General features: G+C 41.8%; 1 protein-coding gene across 8 annotated transcripts in view; it reads right to left on the bottom strand.

Moving 5' to 3' along the window:
* AKAP13 (A-kinase anchoring protein 13) overlaps nt 1–25,224 on the bottom strand; it is a 177,184-nt gene that overhangs the window by 67,949 nt on the left and 84,011 nt on the right. For all 8 annotated transcript variants that reach the window (XM_075273246.1, XM_075273241.1, XM_075273249.1 and 5 more), the window contains 2 exons: nt 21,061–23,206; nt 12,604–12,668 (listed from right to left, as the gene is read on the bottom strand). In XM_075273246.1, coding sequence (XP_075129347.1) covers nt 12,604–12,668; nt 21,061–23,206 — 2,211 coding nt within the window. The remainder of the gene's footprint in view (nt 1–12,603; nt 12,669–21,060; nt 23,207–25,224) is intronic.

Genomic DNA, 25,224 nt, shown 5'->3' with positions numbered 1-25,224 from the left:
TTTTGGTCAGGATTTTGATGTGGATTCCGCGTCAAAATCCTGACCAAAAAACCCCGTCTAAACTCAGCCTAAGTGGATTAGGTTTGTGTTCAGGGGGTCTGCTTGGGGCCCCCCTGAACGGAAACCCAAACGAAGGTGTGAACCTAGCATAACTGAGCTATTTGCTTTACAGTACGAAGCCATTAGCCGTGATCTCAGGAGAGTCAAGTACAGCTATACGATGGCAAAGTTACCACATGGTCAATATCATGATCAAAGTAACGGATTGTGAGGAATGGCGCTGATCACATAGGCAGATGCCATCAGTGGGCAAACGCACAGAAAGCCATAGGAAAAGTGCAGCAAAAACACCATATACTGCCACCCACGTATTTTAGTACTAGGTTATTACGTTACTATAACCTCATGTAACTTCAGTTCTGAACCCGAAGCCTTCTTCATGTCTACAAAGAATCATTTCTAACGCCTTTTCTAGGAAATGGTTTACTTTACAGTTTTATTTTCAGCAGAAGTAAATATGGTATAATTATATTTCACGAGAGGAAGCTATTTTTTTTTTTTCCTTTTCTTTTTCACAAACCTAGCTCTAGCACATACAACATCCGACTTGGCTGCTGTAGTAAATATACTCTTAGGCCATGTTCACACTTTTCTCAAATGTGTTCACAGATTTAATTAACCGTTTTTCTTTTTAATCCTAAAAAAAAATGAGAGTGAAGACTGTAGCAGAAGTATAACAAAGTATCAGAACATGTGCGCGTGCAGTGGAATGGCTGCAGATATCACAGCAAGAATTCAGAAATCAAAACCCCATGCACACGGAGAGGAGAAAACCATACAGATAGGAGGGGATGCACTGACTTTTCATATCAGCAATATGCCCTATTTAGTCATACATAGCCCCTACAAAATTGGCAAGTGACGGTATATTATTAGGTTTAGTGGTTAGAGTGAAAATTGTCAGATTTAGAGGTTATTTTTAAATACAGTTAGTGACAAAGCTTGTTTTGTAAAAAAACAAAACAAAAAAAAAACGTAAAATAAGTCATTTCTAGTGACGCATGAATGGGGATGAATTCAGGTAGTTCCAAGTGCAAATGGTTTTTCGGACATGTATTTCATCTGGGTCAATATACCCTTACTACAAATGGTAAAACCAGAGGCAAAATCCACATCAAAATCTGGATGTCAAGTCCCATAAAGTTGTAGAAGAGGTTTGTAGAATACTGGAAAAGATGGTAATGTGACATTTAGAGAGGAGGGGGTCACATAAAGCAATCAAGTTGAGAACAAATTAGTGCGGGAGTTGTCCGGTCAGAGCGACGCGTAATTGTGAAGAGTCAAGAACATAATCTAGTGTGAGGAGTCATTCTAGTAGGAGTCTGTGATTCACTGCAGTCTGCATGTACTGGCAGGACACCATTACAATACAGACAGTGTCCTACACTGAATATACAACTCAATCATATGATGCAGGGGGGTCAATCGCAAAAAACAAAGGCTTGTAAGAAACATGCACACGGCCATATGACTTCTGTCTCTATGCAGTATATCAACAGAGAAAACTCCCAAAAACACACAGGCAGCACGGTGGCTCAGTGGTTAGCACTGTAGCCTTGCAACACTGGAGTCCTGGGTTCAAATCCTGCCAAGGACATCTGCAAGGAGTTTGCATGTTCTCCCCGTGTTTGCGTGGGTTTCCTCCAGGTACTCTGGTTTCCTCCCACACACCAAAGACATACTGATAGGGAATGTAGATTGTGAGCCCTATATGGGACAGTGACTGACAATATCTGTAAAGCGCTGCAGAATATGATGACGCTATATAACTAAACATAATAAATAAGCACAATAAATAAAATTGCATAAGAAAAGTCATCTTCTAGAGGGTGACTTTCCTCGAGGACTAGGTCACGTATATATAATATATGACAAAACTGAAAATCTAACAGGAAATCTGCTATGAATAAGGAGGTAGTCATTTAAAGAGGGTGTCTTCTCTAGAATTTAGGATCATGTCATGTGCAACCACAAAGTCCTATACCAACAACAACTTGAGATAAAGTTTTCCTTAAAGGGGCTCTATCACTGGGAAAAGTCATTTTTAACTAATCACATCCTTGCATAGGCTTTAGAACAGGGGTAGGGAACGTGCGGCTCTCCAGCTGTTGCAAAACTACAACTCCCAGCATGCATACTGGCTCTGCTGTTCTTGGAACTCCCATGGAAGTGAATGGAGCATGATGGGAGTTGTAGTTTCACAGCAGCTGGAGAGCCAAAGGTTCCCTACCCCTGCTTTAGAAAGTCTAATCCACACCTACCTTTAGTATGTAGATTGCCTCAGTGGTTTCTGAATAAGTCTGTTTTTATTCATATACTAACTAGCTTCCAGCCAGCACAGGAAGTTCCCAGCAGCACTCGTCTCTGCTATTATCTCCTATGTGTGAGCAAACAGGAAGCTGAGTCATCATCATCAGCAGCAGCCTGTGCTGTGCTCATAGGAAACAACAGGAGAGGAGTGCACGATGCATCGTGCACCAGTCTAATTAGCATATGAATAAAAACGGACTTATTCAGAAACCACTGAGGCAATTTACATACTAAAGGTAGGTGTGGATTAGACTTTCTAAAGCCTATGCAAGGATGTGATTAGTTAAAAATGACTTTTCCTAGTGATAGAGCCCCTTTAATTCATAGGACAGGATCTGTTCAACCTTTTACCAACTCCATCAACTCTAGTTTTTAGCAGCAGTTAATAGGCGCCGCTCCACTGCTAGGTCCCACTGTTCTCAAACAATCAATGCAGTCGGTTTTGGCGCTTCATATGCCATTTAGGCTCCGTACTGTCATGACGGCGGTGTCAGGCAAGAGGAGACAAAGGGTGCGATTCTGAGCTCTGACACTGGCGGCCTCTCACTAGAGCTCTGAATTATAACCCCCTGCCTGACTCTACCCTTCTGATATTACAGAGCTTAAATAGATCATCAGGCACAAAAACAACTGTGCTTCTTACTCAGGAATGGTGGGGGATAGAGAGAAAATTCCAACTGTGCTGGAATCAGTGGATCATGAACTATTAACAGTTACTAAGAACTTAAATTGGTGGAGGTGGTGAAAGGTCCTCTTTAAAGGGGTTGTCCACTTTCAGATCAATATTGAAAGATAAATGTTATTGTTTGTATAATTTTCCAATATACTTTCTACATCAATTCCTTTTTTTTTTCATAAATCTCTCCTTGCTTTCATCCATTCTGCTTAGTGTCAGTAAATAAAGATCAGTCCATGGTCATGTGATGGACACACAGGTACACGGCTCGTTACAGTCACAGCACGATAATCAGACATCTGCCTAGTAACGAGCTGTGCACCTGTGTGTTCATCACATGACCATGAACTGTATATCACATGACCATGGACAGGTCAGGAAAGTCAGTAAAAGCCAAGTGACAAACCATGCGAAACCTGTAATGACAGCCATATTGTTGCTACCATAGTCTCTCAGAAATATAAATCTCTAACGTCTCATGTATACTCACAGTTATATAGGTAATCTGGTGCCTGTAGTCTGCTACGGACAAATATCTTACACCTCTGTGTGCTTCCAACTTTATATGGACGGACATAGCTATGCCATGTTCGCATGACCATGTTCCATCCGTGTAACACAGTCCATGTGCAAGGCTGTCCACAGCTGTGTAAATGAAGCTCACTGCATACCGTAGTGAGATATGAGGAGGCTACAGTACTGACAATCGTGATCTGACAGTCTACTGTAACTCACTAAGATTCAGAGTACCATTTGCATGGTCATAAATAGTCTGATAAATTTGGCCCAAATATAAATTGAGACAAACCCTGTTGTGTGAATAAGCATTTATTCACATGACCGCCATGTGCATCTGTGTAATATGGATTTGTGGAAACAGTGTGCCAGACCCTCCGCTGAACAGAATTTTTATAAAAACAGAAGACATCGGATTTGAAGGACTTCCATCTATAAGTGACTTGTTGATTTTAGGTGGAAAGTTGCATTAAATATAAATGAGCCCACCAGTACAATAATGTGAGGGAATCTATAAAAAAGCGGCATCTGGGTCTGCTGATGCGGCCATTGAGTCGCTGGTTGTTCAGAGGACAGACTGTAATTGTTTCCAAATTAAGCAACTTCTTTCTCCATCGTGACAGCAATTTGTCTGCTCTAAAAAGCCTCTCTCTTGTTTATGTGAAGGGCGCTGTCATATACAGCGCAGCATTTATGGTTGGCTCACTGTGGGCAGAGACTAGGAAGTAACATCTGGACTTACAGCTTTATAACCTAAAACGTTTAAGGCCTCACATTACAGAAATACGGCATTTTTGCTCACTGGAGAAACACAGGAGAGAAAAAAAATGCTGTGTTTTAGGCTAGGGCTACATGAGGAGTTTGGTTGCGAATCCCATGGCACATCCAAAGATCACCAAGTCGCCCTGACATCTTGTATAAATCACGTTTTTATTTCAAAAGTTCTGGAGATGCCGTTTTTAATTATAATATTTATTATTACATATTTTGTTTAAAAAAAAAATCTTGCAATTTCAACTCTTGCCACCAAGACTAAAATAGTTTGTTACTTCCCATCTCATGGGGATGGACCATTGGCCATAGACACAATAGTCTGGAACAAACTCTATTCACTTGTATGGGAGAGTTTTCTAGACATGTTCTATGTACCGTGCAGAGAAGGGAGTAGATCATCAGTGCTGGTAAGTGCACAAAAATATACTACAGGAAGTCTCAGCATATTATTTGGCTTAGTGGCTAGAGTAAGATCATCAAGACTTTTCAGAGTTTTTTCTTTAAGATTATATATACCGTATATACTTGAGTATAAGCCGACCTGAATATAAGACTAGGCCCGTAATTTTAGCACAAAAAACTGGGAAAACTTATTGACTCGAGTATAAGCCTAGGGGGGGGGGGGGGGGGGGATGCAGCAGCTACTGGAAAATTTCAAAAATCAAAATGGTCGGAGTTTTCGGGTGCAGTAGTTGCTGGGTGCTGGGGAGGGGGTGTTTTGGTTGTCTGTCTGCCCCTTCCCTGAGCTTGAGGACTGTTTTTTCTTCCCCCACTTGGAATTCAGCCTGGCTGAATGTAGGGTATCTGCAGTGCTCCTATTAACCCCTTTCCGACAGAACAGGAGCACTGCAGATACCCTATATTCAGCAGACCGGGCACTGTCAGACACAGAATACCTAATGTTTGTGTTTCACAGTAATTTTCTACTTTTGTATGTATTCTAGGGAAAGGAGGGATTTAGAACGTTTATTTATTTATTTATTTTAAATTTTTTTTTTTTTTTGCACTATTTTAGGGGAGATTCTATACATTAATAATGTGGCTGGTCATAGACCCCCCCCCCCCCCTCCTAAAAAAAAAAAAAAAAAAAAAAAAAAAATTATTTTTCTTTTTTTGCTAACTCGAGTATAAGCCGAGGGGGGCTTTTTCAGCACAAAAACTGGGCTGAAAAATTCGGCTTATACTCTAGTATATACGGAAATACAGATTGTATAATTTTTAAAAACCTTACCAAAAATTATTTTAATAACAGGTTAACGATAGGTTCCCACTTGTGCTTGGTTATTGTCCGGAACAAATTCAAACAGTTCCACAGTACATAACATAGTCTTTTTTTTTTTTTTTTTTTTTTTTTTGGGATTAGTCTGTCCATTTGTGTAGTTTTTTTTACAAATTCGGCTTTTTATCTTTTCTTCATTCTGAGCATGCACAGAGGGAAAACCAGATTGCAAAACTGACAAACAGCGTACTATCTGTTGGTAATCAGTTTGTGAGATGGTTTCAAGAACTAGACACAGATTTGAAACCAGCCTTAACATGATACCTGATTAAAATATAGATAATTTTCTGGCAACACATTCCCTTTAAGGTGAAAAAAAAATAAAATAAATCATCAGTCTTACTGTAATAGCGCAACTTGCCCATGAATCATTAAGGCCACCATGGAGCTCTAGACTCCTCACTGGTTTAGTGCTCACCGGGCAGTTCCTCTCTGATCATATCCATGACCAGCAGAAAACCAACCACTTCTTCATTTCTTTAGAAATATTATGATGTGAACAGTAACATTAACATCGAGTCATTACAAAATGACTTGTGAAGAACTGAAGTTGTGGAGACAGCAACCTTCAATCGGATTTTCTGAGTATACTTTTTGCTTCTAGCAGGAGATGACAATGCGGAGACAATATACTTGAGCTCATTTTCTAAATATAAATTGCACAAAAGCAGGAAGTCTGAGAATATACATTCATGGAATCAGGATCGAAAGCTTCAAGTTTAGAAAACTACATCATGTTGGGATTTTTTAAAAGGGGGAACAAGAAAATGAGAAGTAATGATGTAATCGTATCATAAGACATAAAGAAGAAAGATTGAATTAGATGTGTGAAAACTTTTAAAATATGGCTAACTACAAATAAAAGGGCATCAATAAAGCGCTCTTTCCTGACAAGGTCCTAAAGAACATGTATGATCATTATGTATAATAGAGGAGAGGTACACACGTGCGACCGCCAACCATTAGGACACAGCCATGTAAATAGAACTTTTAGAAATACATCTGCCGACCACAAAAACAACCTTCAGTGAACAGAATGGATCATCAGGGGCAGAAATTCTTGCAACATAATTGACTAATGGGACAATATGGGCCGTACAAAGGGTTCTATATACAGTAAAGTAGTAAGACAGGCAATTACATATATTCCTGCACTATGGAGAGTTGATCTTGTTCATTTATAGAAGATATTTTTGAAAATTCTTTTTGAATCCACTCCTGAGTTTATATCTTGAGGCAGATTTACAAAGCCTGTCTAATTTATAAACAGTGGATCCATGCACATGGCCAAGTGTGCATCAGAGTTGGGGGCCAAGATCATCCCGGAATGAGTCAGAGACACGGAGCGACATCCGTGATTATCTCAGGCCCCAATTTAGATGCATATCCGGTCGTGGGCATGGACCCTTATACTACACAGTGCTAAAGCCACACTACTTTCTAGCTAAGCCACCCCCTCCTCAAGGGACAAGGTGACAAAAAATGTCTAAGGGCTCGTTCTCACGGGCCCCGAGGGGACGGATTATGGCGCGGAATCCACGTCATAATCCGCCCCATCACAATGGTGGTCTATGGAGACTATCGGAAAAAAGAAGCGACATGACCTTTCTTGAGGCAGATTCTGCCTCAGGAAGTCAATACAAGTGAATGGGAGGTGGAAACCGCGTTGCTGTTTTTTGTCAAAAAACCCGCACCCAAAAAATGCGTCTAGGTTTTTTAAGGTCCATTCACTATCCGGGAGGGAAAACCCGCCTAGCATTTTTTGAGGCAGTTTTTAGCAAAAACTGCTCCAAAAAACACCTCAGTGTCCAAAAAACGCTTTTTAATTCTTGAAGTGTTTTTTTTCCGGACCAAATTACGCCACACTGTATTCACGTGTGAACTAACCCTCAGGTACATCTGTATTCAGGGCTCCCAAATGGAAACCTAATCCACATAAAAAAGAGGTTACCTTCGGCCCGATTCCCATCTGTGTTCGAGTTTCTGTTCAGGGAGTCTGCTTAGGGACCCCCCAAACTGAAACAAAAAAAAAAAAAAAAGGACTATAATGGGGTTCGTGTGGTTTCTGCCCAAATAGGGCCAAAAACACAAAGAGAAAAGCACTGCTTTTCTCTCCGTTTCATGCAGTAACCACACAGACCCCATTAGGGGGTCCACAGGTTTCCTTAGGTAATCGCCTTTTTTTTTTTTTTTTTTTTTTTTTTTTAAATTACGGATAGGGTTCAGTTTGGGGGGACTTCCTGACAGCAGATGTGAATAGTGCCTTTCTCTCTGCATTTTCATGCGGAGAGGGGAACGGCATCCTTGAACGCAGTGCAAGCACACATAGCCAGAATTCTGTTGCTTTGTAAATCTCCCCCAAGATTAGTAATGATTTTTGTGACATTGTGTACATGCATTTCTCTTTATTTGTAGTGAACAGCCTCCTGTAAACCTGCAAATAAACTGCTTTACTTCTGATTTTTAGGTAGTAAGTGCGTATAATAGCTTGAAAAATACACACACCTTCTATATCATATTTTCCCATGGTTATTTTCAGAGATGTAACCAATCTCTCAGCCTCTTACGGCAAATTCCACTACTTGGGCCACAAACTGGATGGAACATATGTGCTATTTTTTCCATATTTCCTTCACACAATTAGAGCTACATATGGAGGATCTCAGCACAGTCACAGAGCCAGCAGTGTTACCCTAGCTAACAGATACGGAATAGTGCTGGGCAGCAGCGCCACCTTCCAGGCTCCCCCAGCCTCATTTCCTTCAGTAAGTGTCCTGACAACCCCTTCCTCACTGGTGGCTTATTGTCTGTACTTTACAATCATTCTGTTAAGCTCTTGCTGTAACAGAAATGAGGTCTCTGCGCACTCATGTCATGGTCAGATGGGACGGCCTGGTGTTTATATCCAGCAGTCAATCTGAAAAAGAAGATCTGCAGGAAGATGGAAAGAGCGGCCATGGTGGGACACGAGGTAGGTTTCAGACTGCCTATGATTCACTACATGCATGTCAGCAGTGACTGCTGCAGTTCTGCTGTAAAGTAGCTGAGCTACAAAGGAGTCAAAACAGTAAGATCTGATAAGAATAAACGACATGACATACAGATACTGACTTGTATAAAATTCTTCAGTTCACGAATCATGGTATTCTACGCCAAAATAGCACCAAAAGAGAAGGCAAGTATAACCATGGCCTACCCCTAGTAAACATGTCACTATAACAAGTACATGCAGTCGCTGAGCTTTTACAGCACATCACCCACAGGAGAGCAGAGTGGTATTGAGGGGGCTCCAACTCCAGACAAAGTAGTGCAGAACTCCCCGGACAGGTGCACTCACTGCAGGGAAAGGGGATCCTGTTTTCTGTCTGCAGAGTTTAAAGGGAGGCTTTCAGATAAAAAAAAACCTCTCAAACCAGTAATGGTGCTGTGATAGTCTAATCATAGCAGAAACCTATCTTTGTGACAAATCAATGAGAATGCAGAAAATATGAATATGCAAATTAACCTGCATGTGCATCAGAGGCGGGGCATAATTTACCAGATTTACCTACAGACAATGGTGATGCGCAGAGTCAAAAAATGACAATCCTGACTAAAGGGGAGACACTGCGCTCAGATTCCAGGGTACAGCCATTTGTTACTGAGACAAACCTGACCCCACCCCAATGCACTTGCAGACGGCTCTGCATAGTCTTAAAATAGACGATCAGCTCTTCATGACTTCATCAATTTGCAGCCACTATTGTAAATTTCTGATCCTATTAAAGACCCCTACATGCACTACCATTAGTTTAGGAGGCATTTTGGAGTTGACAAACTCCCTTTAAGGCACAGAAGTAGGAGAAGATGGTAGTCTGAATGATCAGAGGGCTGCCAAGTGAAAAAAGGATCAAATGTGTCATTAATGGCAGCAAAATCCTCATGTTACAGACACTGTCCAGGAGCTCTCTATACTGTCAGAGTGCTGGGACTTGGGGAGTTAATTCTATTAAAGTCCCAGTATATCACTCGCTACATTAGAGGCCCAGAATTACTTCTAGCAAGCAGAAATACTAAACTATAATTTAACATAAGGCAAGTTTAAAAAAAAAAAAAAAAAAAAATTGTTCTGACTTTTTCTTGGAATAAACTGAAAGTATCCTTGTCCAGAAAGCTTCTGTGCATGGAAGTACATTGCCATGTGGGTATCAGGATCAGGTTCTGTATAAAGTTGAATGTGATGACAACAAAATCATACAAAAATCGTCAATGGACATCAAATTTATTAACCAATGGAGGCCTGGATTTGGAGTCACCACCAAAATTAAAGGGGAAAAACACACTACAGACTGATCCAACTTTGAGGTAATGTCCTTAAAACATATCAAAATGAGGCTCAGTAGTATGTGTGGCCTCCATGTGCCTGTATGACCTCCCTACAATGCCTGGGCATGCTCCTGATGAGGTTGCAGACACACATATATATATATATATATATATATATATATATATATATATATATATATATATATATATATATATATATATATATATATATATATGTGTCAATATATGTGCCAACGCCTGGAAAAAAACATTTTCTCTGGGCAGTTGTTAGTTATCCAATACAATGCCTTATTATAATGTGATCTTTACCGTTAGTTCAGACACACAATTGCCACTTACAAACAGACAATACACTAATAGACAAAGCTCAACTACGCAAAGCATGAAATGGCCTACACAAGCCACGATCCCATAAAGCAGAACAAGTGGGGCTGGAAATGACCATTGTGTATGAAAGAAAGGTCCCAAAATCCCTTCGCTGTGTGATGCTATTATACAGAAACAGTACACAAAGGGATCCTTTCATCAAAAGCGAACATATACGCCAGGCCCCTGAAGAATACCCTTTTCCATGGACATATTTCATAGGAATTTATTCGGCACTCCATACAGAGCTGACTTCCTGGAGATATTACTTCAGAAATGGTAAAATAACACTTTAGTTTACAAAGAGCGGAGGTAAAATACACAAATGCTACAAATCTCTACAAAGGCCATAAACAAGGAAAAGTAATTGTTTGCCCTTAGAATAGGTTTCACCATTGTGCACCGTTATTTCTATTCTTATTTCATGTTATTCTAAAGACCGGATTGATTTTATTTTTACTTTTTTTTTTTTTCTAAATCTTAGCAGCAGGAAACCTTACTGAAATGTCTCCAGAAAAGTATTCCAGTGGCCAAATCCCTGAGAGCGGAAAACAAAAATCACTGAAAAAAAGAAAGAAGAGAAGCGTACTCAGAAGTTGGAAACCCAAGAGTTGTGCTTGATCCCTGCACCGCAGGATGTACTCTGTGGGACAACCATCTGAAAATGGTGGCCTTACGTATAGAAGGACAGACTGTGCTGGTGTTTTCCTTGTGAGAAATGTTTTTCCTTGGTTGCCAGAGAACACAGAACACAAGTTAACACCCTGGTGTTAGTCACCAAAATTACCTCCAACAGGAGGAACCCATCGCCTGCTAGCAAGCACGCAGAGCGGGGAGAATGTTCTTCAGAGCTAAGCTAAGATGACCAAGACTTAATATGTGACTGGAAAACAAACGCCATGAAATTAGTCTTAACTATATAAAGCTAATAAGTAATAAAAAAGAAGGTATAACAAGCTAGTGGGGAGAGAACAAGTAACAGCCTGAGTACAGTGTATATTACATGACACAAACGTATACGGTTATACACAGTCTGAGGAGAGGGGAGTCAGTGACGTCACAGAATCAGAGCAGCTGCAGGGGAGACAGAAGAACAACAGTTCAGGCCTCTGCAGCTGCCTCAGAAAAAGTAATAAAACATGGCTCCGGGGACTAAGGTGCAGATCAGGAATAAAGCTTCACTGGTGCAGGGGACGTACTGGTAAACTATTATTCCCCTGGAAAACCCCTTTAGGCTGAGGCCCCACGTTGCCGAAACGCAGCTTTTTTGGTTGCAGATTTTCTTGCGTTATTTTGAGCCAAAGGTCATATATCGCCTTACTCTAAACATACAAATAACTCTTTGGATGGAGCGGCCAAAGAGGCAAGTGTCAACCCCCTTGTGGCTCCAAAAAGCTCATCTGCATATTGACAAAAGAATCAGTAAAGCTCCAAATCACGTGAGAAATACACCACTTGATTCAGGTGACTCTAACCTGCTTGTCGGCAGGGCTGGTTTATATGTTGGGTTCCCTTTAATAAGATCTTATAGTCACCTGTACTATTCATTTGAGATATGTGTTTTGTAATCGGAGGCAGGCGTTAACTTAAGACTTAGGGAAGAAGTGGAGCACAGGGCAGGTTTATATTACACTCTCTCTGGCCATATGTGAGACACATGCTGTGAGAATAACATTACAGGCTTTCCGCATTAGCCTCTGTGCGACACACTGTGATAGGGTAAGGAGAGGAACACAGATGAGCATGTACAGGCACCACACAATAAAATGTCTGTCTATCTGGCACTGGTAAGACAGCCATCCACTGTGGACCAAACACTATCATGTTCCTTGGAGCCTGAAGGAACTGAAAAGGCTGATCTACATAAAAGGACACTAGTATTAAGGGCTGGAAATGCACAGATGAAAGCTATTCCTCCTGACCCTCATATGTAAATGCATGCTTGGCTCTGATGAGGGTGCAAGTGTTTTACTGACACTGTCAGACACCTCTGCTGGCGGCTCATCTCCCCGGAGAAAAAAAAAAGGACTGGACAGGTTTACATTTTTTTTTCCCCTTAACATGTGCCAAACCAGTGCTGGTCAAGCATCAAACGCACATTAGATGGTCGGCCAGACCAGTCAAAAGATGGTGTCTAATGTGTATGACCAGATTAAAGGGGTTATCCGACAAACAACAACATCTAACACTACTAAATTACTCATATATGTCGTGTGTCCCTAAATACAGATCTATAAGTCTTTTAAGAGAGGTCTGCACAAATTGAATGGAAGGATTAACAAAAAATATCACTTACCACTTTTGTTCTGGGGTTTGATTTGCAAAAGTCTACTTCATCTTCTGCTTTCTGATCAATATATTCTGCGGAAACACGATGGAAAAAATATGAAGACACGGTAAGAAGAGAAAATAGGCCTAGAAACAGAGTAAGGGCTCAAGTACTCAAGCAGTCTGTGGCTTTCAGGGCATACTGGGACTTCGGAATAGCTGAAGAATGACAAGTCAGAAATACGCCAGGCATATGCATTCCTATTTATGGTATCTGGCATTAACACACTTTGTGCTTGTTCACACCATTGAGAATGTACAAGATTCTTTAGGTATTAGCCAGCACATCGCCCCTCTGTAGGGTTTCACTGGACAAAACACCATATACTTCTGTCTGACAAGCTGACAAAGTTAGGGTACCCATAGTGTAAATGAAAGCCAGTAAATCTTGTGGTACGATGAGCAATCTGACCAAGTCCACTTACATACATAGGGAATCTTAGAACTAGCGGTTCCCAAAAGAGAACCTTCTGAACAACAGACCACTCAATAATCCAATATTTCCTCTTTTCTGAAGATCACTTTAATGCCAATTCATTGCAGCTGTTCTAACACACAGGGTTTATACAGAAAATACAGGAAGGAAACGCGTGCAACCCTCAGGAAAATTTATCAAGATAAAAATACAAATTTAATATTCATCTTAAAAGAGGTATTATAGTATAGTCGTGTCATCTTCTACTCATTGGATACATGATAACCTGGGCTGTGGAGTTGGAAGAAGGGACAGTTTTGGGTGGAGTAAGAATTGGAAAAAAAAAAAGTTACTCACCTCGGCTTTAAAGGGATCCCATCATTTAAACTCAATTTTTTCTGCCTATCATGTAGGAATAGCCTTAAGAAAGGCTATTCGTCTCCCACCTTTAGAGGTCTTCTCCGGGCTGCCGTTTGGTTAAAATCCTGTTTTTCGCCGGTATGCAAATGAGTTCTCTCACAGCACAGTATTGTAAGCGGCCATTTTCTTGTGGTCAGCGGTCATGTGCAGTCGACTTTGCCCTAGACCCCAGGCCTAGAAGTTTGAAGCCAACCCCCGGAAGAAGACGTGTGAAAACCCCGTTCCTGAAGAAGATGGAGGCGGAGCTGGAGAGTTCGCTTGCAGCATTGGGGACGTATTTTGCATATCGGCTAAAAACAGGATTTTAACCGAACGGCGGCCGGAGAAGATATCTAAAGGTAGGAGACGAATAGCCTTCCTTAAGGCTATTCCTACGTGATAGGCAGAAAAAATTGAGTTTAAATGATAGGATCCCTTTAAAAGAAAATGAAGATTTGAAATTATATTGTACAGTTATTAATATATCATTATATATACAGTTTGGGCATAGCTTTGGCCTACCAACTCCACAACCCTGGTAATAACTTGTAGGTCAGATAGGGTTCTACTAGTGGGACCCAACCTATCATGAGAAAGTCTGAATAGAGCGACAGGTACGACAAGCATGTTGCCACTCCATTCCATATGTATATAGGTCCGTCACAGACCGCAGACAAGTCCTCAGCTATCTTTGACATTCCCATATGCACTTGCTCAATCTGCAGTTTCATTGAACAGTCATTACAAGGGAATCCCATTCTCGTGATCAGTGGGGATCCCAGCAATGTTCAAGTAAAAACCTAACCAGTGTCTAGAGGATAACACTTTACCAGAATACCCTGCGCATCTGCTAGTCAATAAAACATGCCATTTTTGTGTGTGCTGGATTTGACCATGAAATTGGAGATGTACAGAGGCAAAACCGCCATAGCTATCATTACAGGGTTTCCCGCAAACCAGATTTATATTTTCAAACAAGTGAAACTATTTTGCAAATATAAATAAATAAAAATTTTGCAGATTTTTAAAGATTTTCTCTTAGGCCCGGTTCGCATCTGCGTTTGGGTTTCCGTTCGGAAAGTCCGCTTGGGGGACCCCCTGGAATGAAAGCCTAATTCGCATAAAAAAGCGATTACCTTAGGAAATCAGCGGACCCCATAGACTATAATGGGGTCCATGTGGTTTCCGCACAAAAAAATGTGGAGAGAAAAGTCCTGCTTGCTGCACTTTTCTCTCCGCATTTTTCATGCAGACAGGGGAACAGAATGGCCCGAACACAGATGTGTTTTTTTTTTTTTGTTTTTGTTTTTTTTTTAAATTCTGATTTTATTAGTTTTTACAATCTTACATATAGTTCACAAACAGTGAAAATCATATTTTGCGGGAATCTAACAGTCAAAACATAAAGTTAGAATAAACAACAATTTAGTTTTAACATTAAGCAGAGCATGGAACAAGTAAGTACTCTCTACATCAGGTGTGGAGAACAGGATTGCTTTTTTACCTGAAAGGGTGACAGTTAGAATAAGCAAGAAGAAGGGGGGTTGGGGAGGGGGGGGGGTAAAAGGTAGATTAGGTATAGACAGGGTATCGAGTAAATGTGAGTGCAGAAAACATTAACAGATCCAGGTTATTACATAAAAGTTCCCCGTAATATTCCAAGTGGGTCTCTCTGAGCGCTTGTGTGTGTGGATTTATACAGAGGCGAGAGTTTCATAGGTTGACCACCAGGGAGACCATGTTTTCAGATAAATATCTCGTGTCCGCGTTTGCCAGCTAATTAACTCCTCATATCTCGCTATCTGATGCACTTTTTCCAGCCATGACTGGATGGTAGGAGAAGAAGTCTGAAGCCAAAGGATAGGGATTCGAGATTTCGCTGCCTCTATCAGATGTGTGGCAAGGTCCCTTTTTGAAAGAGAGAGATTGGGGGTGGGTTTTGACAATAGTACAACCTCGGGTGAGAGAGAGATCTGTTTTCCTACAATTTTAGAAATGAGATGCTCAACTTTCAACCAAAACGGCTTGATAAGGTCGCAATGCCACCAGATGTGTAACATGCTACCTGTCTGTTTCTGGCACCTCCAGCATAAATTTGAGTCTGCTAGCTTGTGTGTATAAAGCCACTCAGGGGTCTTATACCATCTTGTCAGAACTTTATAGTGTAATTCTTGAAGTCTTACACATCTCGAAAATCCAGAGGAATTTTTCAAAATGGAGCTTATCTCGTCAGCTGAAAATTCAGTGTTCAGATCTCTTTCCCAGGAGTAAATAAAAGTGGGTTTAGAGCAACCTGGAGAGTTCAGCAGGATCGCTTTCAGATATGAGATTGTCCTAAAAATCTTATTTCCAGTAATTAGTTGGGTCTCAAAGGGAGTCAAGTTTCTCGTAATAGGGCCCAGGCGAACTACCTGTTTCATCCAAGTGAAGAAGTTCGCATAGTTTAGAAAATTCAACTTGGAATTTGGCAGAAGGTTTTGTAATTCTTCCATTGATATGGGATTACCATCTTTTACTAGATCGGTAAGTTTATAGTTCTCTAGCTTTGACCAGAAGCTGTAGTCTGCTTCAGGGGGTTTGCCTAAAGAGGCTGGCACCGCGGATGCAGGCATAATTGGCGAGGGTCTCGATGAAAGAGATTGACCATGTTGAAGCCAGGCTTCGCAAGGACCTTTTAAAAGTGTACTAACAGATACATTTTTAAGCAATTTGGAGGATGGGGCCCACAAGCAAGGTATATAGTCTATGCCAAAATGTGTCCTTTCAAGTACAGATAACACTGGGTCTCCTGAGGGGTATGTCATATTCATCCATCTCGATAATTGTATAGCCTTGTAGTAAGTCATTAGGTCAGGTAATCCTATGCCACCTTTCGTTTTGGGTCTGATAAGTAGTGAATAGGAAAGCCTAGGAGTTTTATTAAACCATAAAAACCTGGTGAGTAGAGATCTTAGAGAGTTAAAGAAAGGCTTTGGAAGATAAATCGGTAACATTTGCATAACATACAGGATCTTAGGGACTATGTATGTCTGAAATAAATTGCGCCTGCCTATCCAGGAAATGATAGGCATATCGTACTTTTTCAACAGAGATTTAGTGTCTTTCAGCAGGGGGGCGTAGTTTGCAGTATAGAGCTCTTGTAGGGTAGGAGTAATAAACACTCCTAAGTATTTGATGCTGTTTTGGTTCCATTTATATGGAGAGTTAGACCTGACCTGTCTCGAAACAGTTTTTGGCAATGAAATGTCCAGTATTTCAGATTTATCCTTGTTAATCTTGAAATTCGAAATGTCTCCATATTGTTCTAGCAGGGCGGATAAGGAGGGGAGGCCAGTGATAGGGTTGGATATCAAGAAAAGGATATCATCCGCAAAAGCCATAGAAAAAATTTCTTTATCTGCTACCCTAAAACCATTGATATTGGGATGTTGCCTGACTGCCATCAAGAGGGGTTCCAATGAGAGGATAAACAGGGTGGGGGAAAGGGGGCATCCCTGTCTTGTACCATTAGTTATTGAAAAATAATTTGATAGGGTTCCATTGACCTTGATACGGGCGTGGGGCTGGGAATAAATTGAAAAAATAGCTTCAATAAATTGTTGTGGGAAGCCGAAAGACAATAATGTGCGCCTCATAAAAAGCCAATGTACTCGATCAAATGCTTTTTCAGCATCTGTGCCTAAGAGCATTAGTGGAGTCCTTGTTTTCTTAGCTAGGGCTATAGAATGCAGTAGTCTTATCGTATTGTGTTTTCCCTCTCGTCCCTTGACGAAACCGGCTTGTTCCTTATCAAGCAGAGAGGGGAGATAGTCCCTAATTCTCAGCGCTAGTAACTTGGCCCAAATTTTAATGTCAAGGTTGAGAAGGGAAATTGGACGGTAACTGCTACATAATAAGGGGTCTTTCCCGTCTTTGGCTATTAAAGTGACATGCGCTTCCTGTGTCTGTTTTTGCATTGGGATTCCAGCGAGAAGCGCATTACAGAATTTCGTTAAATATGGGGTGAGTTGACGAACACAGATGTGAACCGAGCCTTAGTGGCAAGTTTGTTGTCTTAGAGTGGTTGCCAATGGATGCACCAAAGGACTTTCTAAGGACTGCGAATTGTCAGAAACCCAGCCATGATTTCCTTATGGTGAACAGGTTCTCTACATGTATAACCGAACTTTAATAAGGACCCCATGGCTGAGTTTTGCAGTATAGAAAGTTGCATTCATGGTCGTATCATCTGACAAGTGATCAAGACAACAGACTGACCCCACTAAGTTGGCTAGAGAAAATCTTTAAAACTCTGCGAAAATTTACAAATCTAAATCTGGATAAGTTCATGGGAAAAACCCCTTTACCTCTAAAGCCGGGTTCACACGGAGTATTCTGGCTCGTCATTTGGTACGTAGACGCCGCGGGAGGATTTGCGGGCCGTATACGCTCCTATTGTTTTCAATGGGAGCCGGTACCATACACGCAGCGCTATTTTGCAGCCGTGATTTTGCGGCGGCCGCAAAATAGCGCCGCGTGTACGGTACCAGCTCCCATTGAAAACAATGGGAGCGTATACGGCCCGCAAATCCTCCCGCGGCGTCTACGTACCAAATGACGAGCCAGAATACGCCGTGTGAACCCAGCCTAAGGGTGCTTTCACATGGAATAAGTTGGTGCTGATTCTGGCACGGACCCAGTGTCAAAATCAGCGCTGAAAATGAAGTCTACCATTGACGTCAATGGGTACCGTTTCCTGCGGATGGAATTCAATCTTGTTTTGGTAATATATGCATAAAACCAAGGGTGGAGGGCAAGCAAAACCTCTGAGAAGGTAGTTACTTCAAAGAGATACTGCGTGTGTGAATGGACCTGAACAGCCAGAGTGGACTTACATCAGGAATCTGTCAAATCTGATTACAAACCAAGCCCCATGCATGTCAATGGAGTTTCTGCAACCCCCTTCATATGCAACAGATAATTTCTGTGTGACTGTGTGGCCATAAAAAAAAAAAAAAAAAAAAAAAAAATTAATGGAAATTAGTAGCATACCAACATTTTTGGATTCTAAATGGGGTCACATTTTTGCATCATTTTGAAAGGTACTGTTAATATCCCTACCAATATTAGAGAAAGGTATATACAGCATGTTCTGCAAATATGTCCAAAAAACTAGCCCTCTACTAGAGGCGGCAATTTGCGTCCCAGTGCTCTGTAGATTTGTACACATCCTCTCTTACATAACAAGTAATAAACTCAAGCTATAAAAATAATGTTAATAATGATAATAACCCTGTGATCCTTCTTGGAAGGAAGCGCTCTGTTGTCAGTTGCCTAAATGGTTGCAGCCATTCCAAAAAAAGCACCTCGCCCTGACCTGTGGGGAGTAACAAGCCCTGTTCAAAGGGGACGTGTAACCTCCTCCTCAATTATCACATAGTTTTGCTCTGACTTGTGTTTGCCCATAGACTGCTGGCATAAGATCACCAAATACCAGGAGGCATGAATAGTTTGCGGAACTCCTCAATACAATGATTTAGGAAACCTGACAATGATAAAGAATCCATTGTGCAGGGAATGTATACATGAAAACATGCAAACGTACAGTATAAAGACAAGGAACAATGTGACGGTGAAAGACAGTCACTAACAATAGGCGCCAAGGGGCACAGGATGGCCAGGGTTTTTTTTCCATTGGGCTAGAAACACATGGGCATAAAAATCTGCACCCCTGACTGCAGCATCTCCAAAGCCAAATGTGAATACTACAGGAAAGAGAAAAGTACAACATCATGTCCACATATCATGCGGTATTGGTGCCGATTACGCCATCGTGAAAAATAAATATATATACCCACATATCTATCTATCTATCTATCTATCTATCTATCTATCTATCTATCTATCTATCTATCTATCTATCTATATGTGTGTGTGTGTGTGTGTGTGTGTGTGTGTGTGTGTGTGTGTGTGTGTGTGTGTGTGTGTGTGTGTGTGTGTGTGTTTAATATAGCAATGAGTCAAAAGCAGAAAATTCTTAGAAATCTGTTTTTAATATCTGCTGGTTTTGGAGGCAGATTCAGACTTTTCTGCCTTAACCTATAACTGTGTGAACATACCCCTAGGATATGTGCACACAGACATAATACTTGTCAGAAAAATCTGATAAATACTTTGTCTGTGGGAACCACAACAGAAAGCAATGGCAGATCCTCACTTTTCTGTTGCAGTCACCACGGAAGGTATTCTATAGGACATAATATGTGGCTGCAGCCATGGCGGGATGGAGCAGGACACTTATTTTTTCATACTGAAAATAAAAAGCTCTAGTCACTGCCTCTCCTTTACAAACAAGAAGTTAGGATCTTTCAGAACTGGCATAAAAATCCTGTGTGTGAACATTCCATTGGAATCCACTTCTGGCTTTGGCATGAAGAAATGCAGCAACCACTGCAGGTGTGATTACAGTCTTACTGATCTACTTTGTAGGGTGCAGTAAATGGGCATTATTAGGAGGGGCACACAGCCTTGCTATGCCTCTATATTCAGTCTTATATAGAGAAAATATTCCTGACATGTAGCATCCAAAAGAAACAGTCAACTGTTATAGGTCAAAGAAAAAACTACTTGCAAACCTATAACAATTCAGAGGCAATATTAACCTTCGGAGAATATGACTGTGCTATGGTAAGGTGCAACACCTCCAAAATTATTAGCAATGTAACTAATGCAGGTCAGCAGGGCTTTACAGCAGTTGTACCTGTGCATGTTTTTACTTTATGGCACCAATAAAAGAAGGCATCCGCACAGATCTGATAGAAGACGTGTGACTAAGGACAGTCTATAACACAGTAGTCAGAGCAGCCAGCCTAGAGGAAAACTAGGAGCTAGCGGCAATTCTCTGTGCTCGGTGTCAGCTTACAGCCACTCCTATAGAGCGCAGAATGTCATCTTTTCCACTGCTCAACAGAACAGCCCTGTGCTGGGAAGGAGACGGAGAATTCTGCCCTCAATCAACTATATTAGACAGAATACCCAGGAGCACAGGGGAGATGTATACAGGGCGCACGTCTGCAACAATGAGGGGTCTAATGGAAAGTGGATAGATATTTGGTCATAAGTGCAAATATAAGGCTGGGGCTACAGTGAGACTCGCAATGTGCCGCTGCTAAAATCGCATCTAATGACAGCAAAAGTGGTCAGACCGAAAACCAACAAGCTTGGATTTCTTCTGTCACCTCATGGGTGCGGAGCACAACCTGACTGAATTTACTATGATTTGTTGCAATGTAGCAGTGTGACATTGTGGCTTACTAAATACAGCGGCACGATTGTGAATGGCAGGAATAACATTAACCTGTATTGCCTATGTAGACCAGGCCTGAAATAGAAGGGATTTCTATAAACAAATGCAAAACATCAATGTTAGGAGTATAGACTGGGCTTGGAGCCCACATCCCTCCTGGGGACAATACTGGACTGGTAGTATTGGAGTATATATCTATAGTATAGCAAGTGTTTGGTGACTGACAGCTATAGGCAGCAGCTGTCCCATTATTTGCACTGGTTTGTATAAATCCCTTTAGCAGTCTATACATTTATATAGCAGTATAAAATGAAGAGAACAATTACCAGAGATGATCTCTGTGTCAGATATGCTGGGACACAGAGTATCCTCCAGGTTCACAGATAAATCCAAACCAGAGTCGTCTTCTTTTACGTTGTGCGGACTCTCCTTATAATCCTCTCTTCCCTGGCGTGACTCCTCTTTACTATGGCACGACTGAGCGACTTCTTGAGCCGGCGTGTCCATGCACATATCTCCATTAGGTCTTATTAATGAGGACTCGGGGGAGACGGCCTCTTCTTGGTCATCAGATAAGCAGTCCGCTGCCTTGGAGAACAGGTCCACAGTTTGCTCCTCATCTGTACCTGTAGACTTCTCAGAGTCGCTGAGGTCAGAGGAGGCGGTATCGTCACTAGATGCAGTGTCTGAACTGGATTCACCATGTAGTAAAGTCTCCTCAGCTATGGGATGAAGGGATGCTCTAGGGACTTGTACCGGCTCGGAGTCTTCCTTGCCTCCATCATACTCTGCCTCTGTTTCCTTTACAACTTCTTCGAACTCCTCCTTTTCACATGCATTTCCATTCTCTGTAGGGGGCTTATAATCCACATGATCAGCTAAGAGTGCACTCTGATCTAAAAGTGGTGGAAACCCAGTATCCTCTTGTACAGGTGCAGGGTCCTTTTCACCACCCCCTTTGTCACTTTCCCAGGTAAGCTGTCCGTGATCAGTGCAGGGCTCCCTGGCGGCCGTCACGGCAGCCTCCTGCATTTCAGCACTTGCATCAATGATCTCTGAAGGCTCTGGTAATACTTCCTGCTTCTGCAGGCATTCATCATTATTAAACAGAGAGGGAGTGTCAGAGTCTTTGTGTAACTTGCTTGTAGCACATGGTATCACCTCACTGTCTTTCTGCAGTGATGTGGTTGTTCCACCAGATGGCAGTGTCTCTTGCTTTTCAGTCTTATCATCCTGCTGTTGCTCATTTGACAGTTCTGTAATATTCTGTAGACCCAGGCTAGACTCTACAGACAGGATGGCCTGCTCCGCAGCACTGAATTCTGCTGAAGTAACAGAAATCACTGTATTTTCTACATTGTCCTGTGAAGGTTCGGAGCAAGAATTCACCAGTACTTGAGAAATTGCATTTTCTGCAGCAGCAACAGGAAGCTTGGCCTCCTGGTCACGTGACGCAGAGGCTTTCACCACAGTTTCTGGCACCACTTCCTCTTGAGGTTCATTGTCCTTACTTTCAGAAGCCTCAGCTGCCTTCTCACTAGTGGTGACCTCCAGTTCCAGCAAGCTTGCACTTATTATCGATGCCGTCAGATTATCAGCAATCGTTTCCACATCTTTCCCACGTTCCACTTCCAATTCCCCACCATTAGGGTAGTCTGATCCCCTGGCTAGGACTCCGTCTACAACAGATAGGACCAGGTTTTCAGCAAACTTCTCTAAGGTTTGTGAAGGTGCAAGATTTTTTTCGTTTTGAGAGTCACAAATCTTGTTGCCATCTAAATCACATGTACCCAATGCATTAGCTTCAGATGCTACATGGGTACTTGGCTCTGCACAAGTCTTATTGCACTGACTGTCTTTACAAGCAGACTCTCTAAGTGCTTCTATAGCGTGCGCCTCCTCTTCACTTCCCCCAGGGTGACATACTGTGTCTGTGCTGCCTGACGTACCAGTACAATAACCCGACACTGACTGTCCCATGTTCACACTGACGTCTTGGGAAAGATCAGCAACTTTGGGTGCAGCTTCCACAAATGCAAAGTCTGGAGTCTCACTTTCAGCTACCATTTCCTTATCGGCCTTATCACTTTTGCACAGGGCTTTGAGGTCCGAAACAATTCCAGTTGAAGTCATTCCAGTTTCCTCATTTGTGTTTCCACAGGAGAGAAGATTTCCAGCAGCCTGTACCTCAGCAGGACAGTGTGGCATGCCTTGGGTTGTAACCGCTGTATTCTCTGCCTTCACAATACATTTGCTCCCCTCCTCTTCCTCTTTGGGTTCAACATCTTGACTAGAACTTACAAAGCCTCCACCCACAGTTTCCACCTCATTGTCAGAACTACCACAGGGCCTGGCATCTGCATCCTCTCCACTACTTGCTTGTGAGTCCACAGCGTTACCAGTCGTCGATGCCTTGACATCCAACGGGCACACATCAGGGGCCTCCTTAAACACTGGTTCCTGCTGGGTGCCCTGTGAAGTAAAAAGAGGATACAATTAATATTTCCAGTCATTGGACTCTATATAGAAATGAAATACTAAGTAATGAGGAAGGATACATTGTTTACTGCTAGTTTGCTTTTCTCTGTAGTCACTGCCATTTTGATTCCCTTGTTTATTAGAGAGCATGTTATATCGCCACTTGTTTATTCAATAAAAACAGTATAGTAAAAAAAATCCTAAGTAATAAATCTAAAATAAAAATGGCCGGCAGCAGAGCGTCTGAGTGGTTAGGATCAGGGTCTGTATTTCTGGCACATAAACCACTTCCTGCATTGTATGCTTCTTAGTGTCTCAGACTCATAAAACATTCAGAAATGCTCTTTTTTCTGTATTCTCTCGGCTTCCAGTCTGCTCCTCCCATTCTCATCTAGTAAGATAATGGGATTCATTAGATATTAAGAGAAGGAAGATTTTACTTAGGCCGTGTTCACACCCTGCCCCTGATAACCACACTAGTGTGAAGATCTGCAGCTGAACAGTGAATGGCTGAAGAACTGCACAACCATTACACATTTAGAAAACCCAGTCAGTCAATATCCATGCCAGTTATCAGCTGCAACGTATGAACACATCCTTAGGGTATGGCCACAGCAGCCAAGGCGTGGTGGTTTTAATACAAATAAGTGCAATTTTCAGCTTGTTCATGGTTACATAGTTTTGCAGGTAAATGGCAACTAGGGCTGTGGAGTCAGTAAACCAAAGCCATCTACTCAGACTCCTTTGTTCCCACAGCTGGACTCTGACTCCTGTTCCAACTCTGACTCCTTCATACATGGCTGACAGCAGTAAAGCTCTTCTAATTCATTACAAAGTTAGTGACTGAATTCCTATGAAAAGAAATATGTAACAAACTATACATATAATTAATTATATAATATTCATGATTATGTAATATAATTAACACTAATGAATCATTTACTTTGGAAGCCAGAGTCAGTAACCTTTTTCAGACTATGACTCCATCCAAAATTGGTTCAGACACCGACTCCACAGCTGTGATGGCAAGTGGCCGTGCAGTTCTGTGGGAAAGGCTGGTTGCAGATGACTGTGCTGTAGGTCAGCATGGTCATCTGCAACCATTCTTTTCTATAGGCCCATACACACGACCGTGATTTTCATGGTCCTGTGTGCGGGCTGACAGTCGGGGCCACATCAGATTGGACAGGTCCTATTCCTGTCCTATTGTGCAGTCAGGGATCTGTGGCTCCTATTCATTTAATCAAAGGAGCCACGGTAGCATGACCCGTGCACAAGCAGTATATGGTCCCGTGCTGCCCATACTTTTACATCAGTCGTCTATAACCAGCCCCAAACTGCCCTTTACCTGCAAAAATGTGCGACAGATGACAAAGATTAAAAATGGCACAGTGTGTGGCAGATATATGTGGACGTACCCTTGTAGTAGTTAACTTACAATCATATTAAAAAAATAAATAAATCTACCTGACACTAGTGACAACTGTCTTAAAAACAGTAGGAGTATGTTCACACAACTTCCTGGAGGCAGTCATCAAGATACAGGACAACAAAATTGAGACATCGCTGTATCGGAAACCAATTGACCGCCCTACCTACCTAAGATGGGATAGCTTTCATCCTAAACACATAAAAAACTCCATTGTATACAGCCAGGCCATCAGATACCATCGCATATGTTCAGATCCGGTGGACAGAGACAAGCACCTTGGGGGCCTCAAAAACACATTCTTGAGGCAGGGTTACCATCCAAGATCAGTTGATAACCAAATCACCAGGGCCACCAGAATACCAAGATCGGAGTTATTAAAATACAACACCAAACAGGAAAACAATCGGGTGCCCCTGGTTGTCACATATAACCCCCACCTGGAGACGCTGAGAGGAATCACACGCAAACTACATCCACTACTGCAAAAAGACAACCGTCTAAAATCCATATTTCCGGACCCCCCTCTCCTGTGCTACAGACAGCCACCAAACCTCAGGAATATGATCATTAGCAGCTCTCT

Source organism: Leptodactylus fuscus, chromosome 5 (genome assembly GCF_031893055.1).
Source record: "Leptodactylus fuscus isolate aLepFus1 chromosome 5, aLepFus1.hap2, whole genome shotgun sequence".
Taxonomy (NCBI): Eukaryota; Metazoa; Chordata; class Amphibia; order Anura; family Leptodactylidae; genus Leptodactylus; species Leptodactylus fuscus.
Note: the sequence above shows the minus strand (reverse complement) of the source record. Positions and strands in the feature narration are given on the sequence as shown.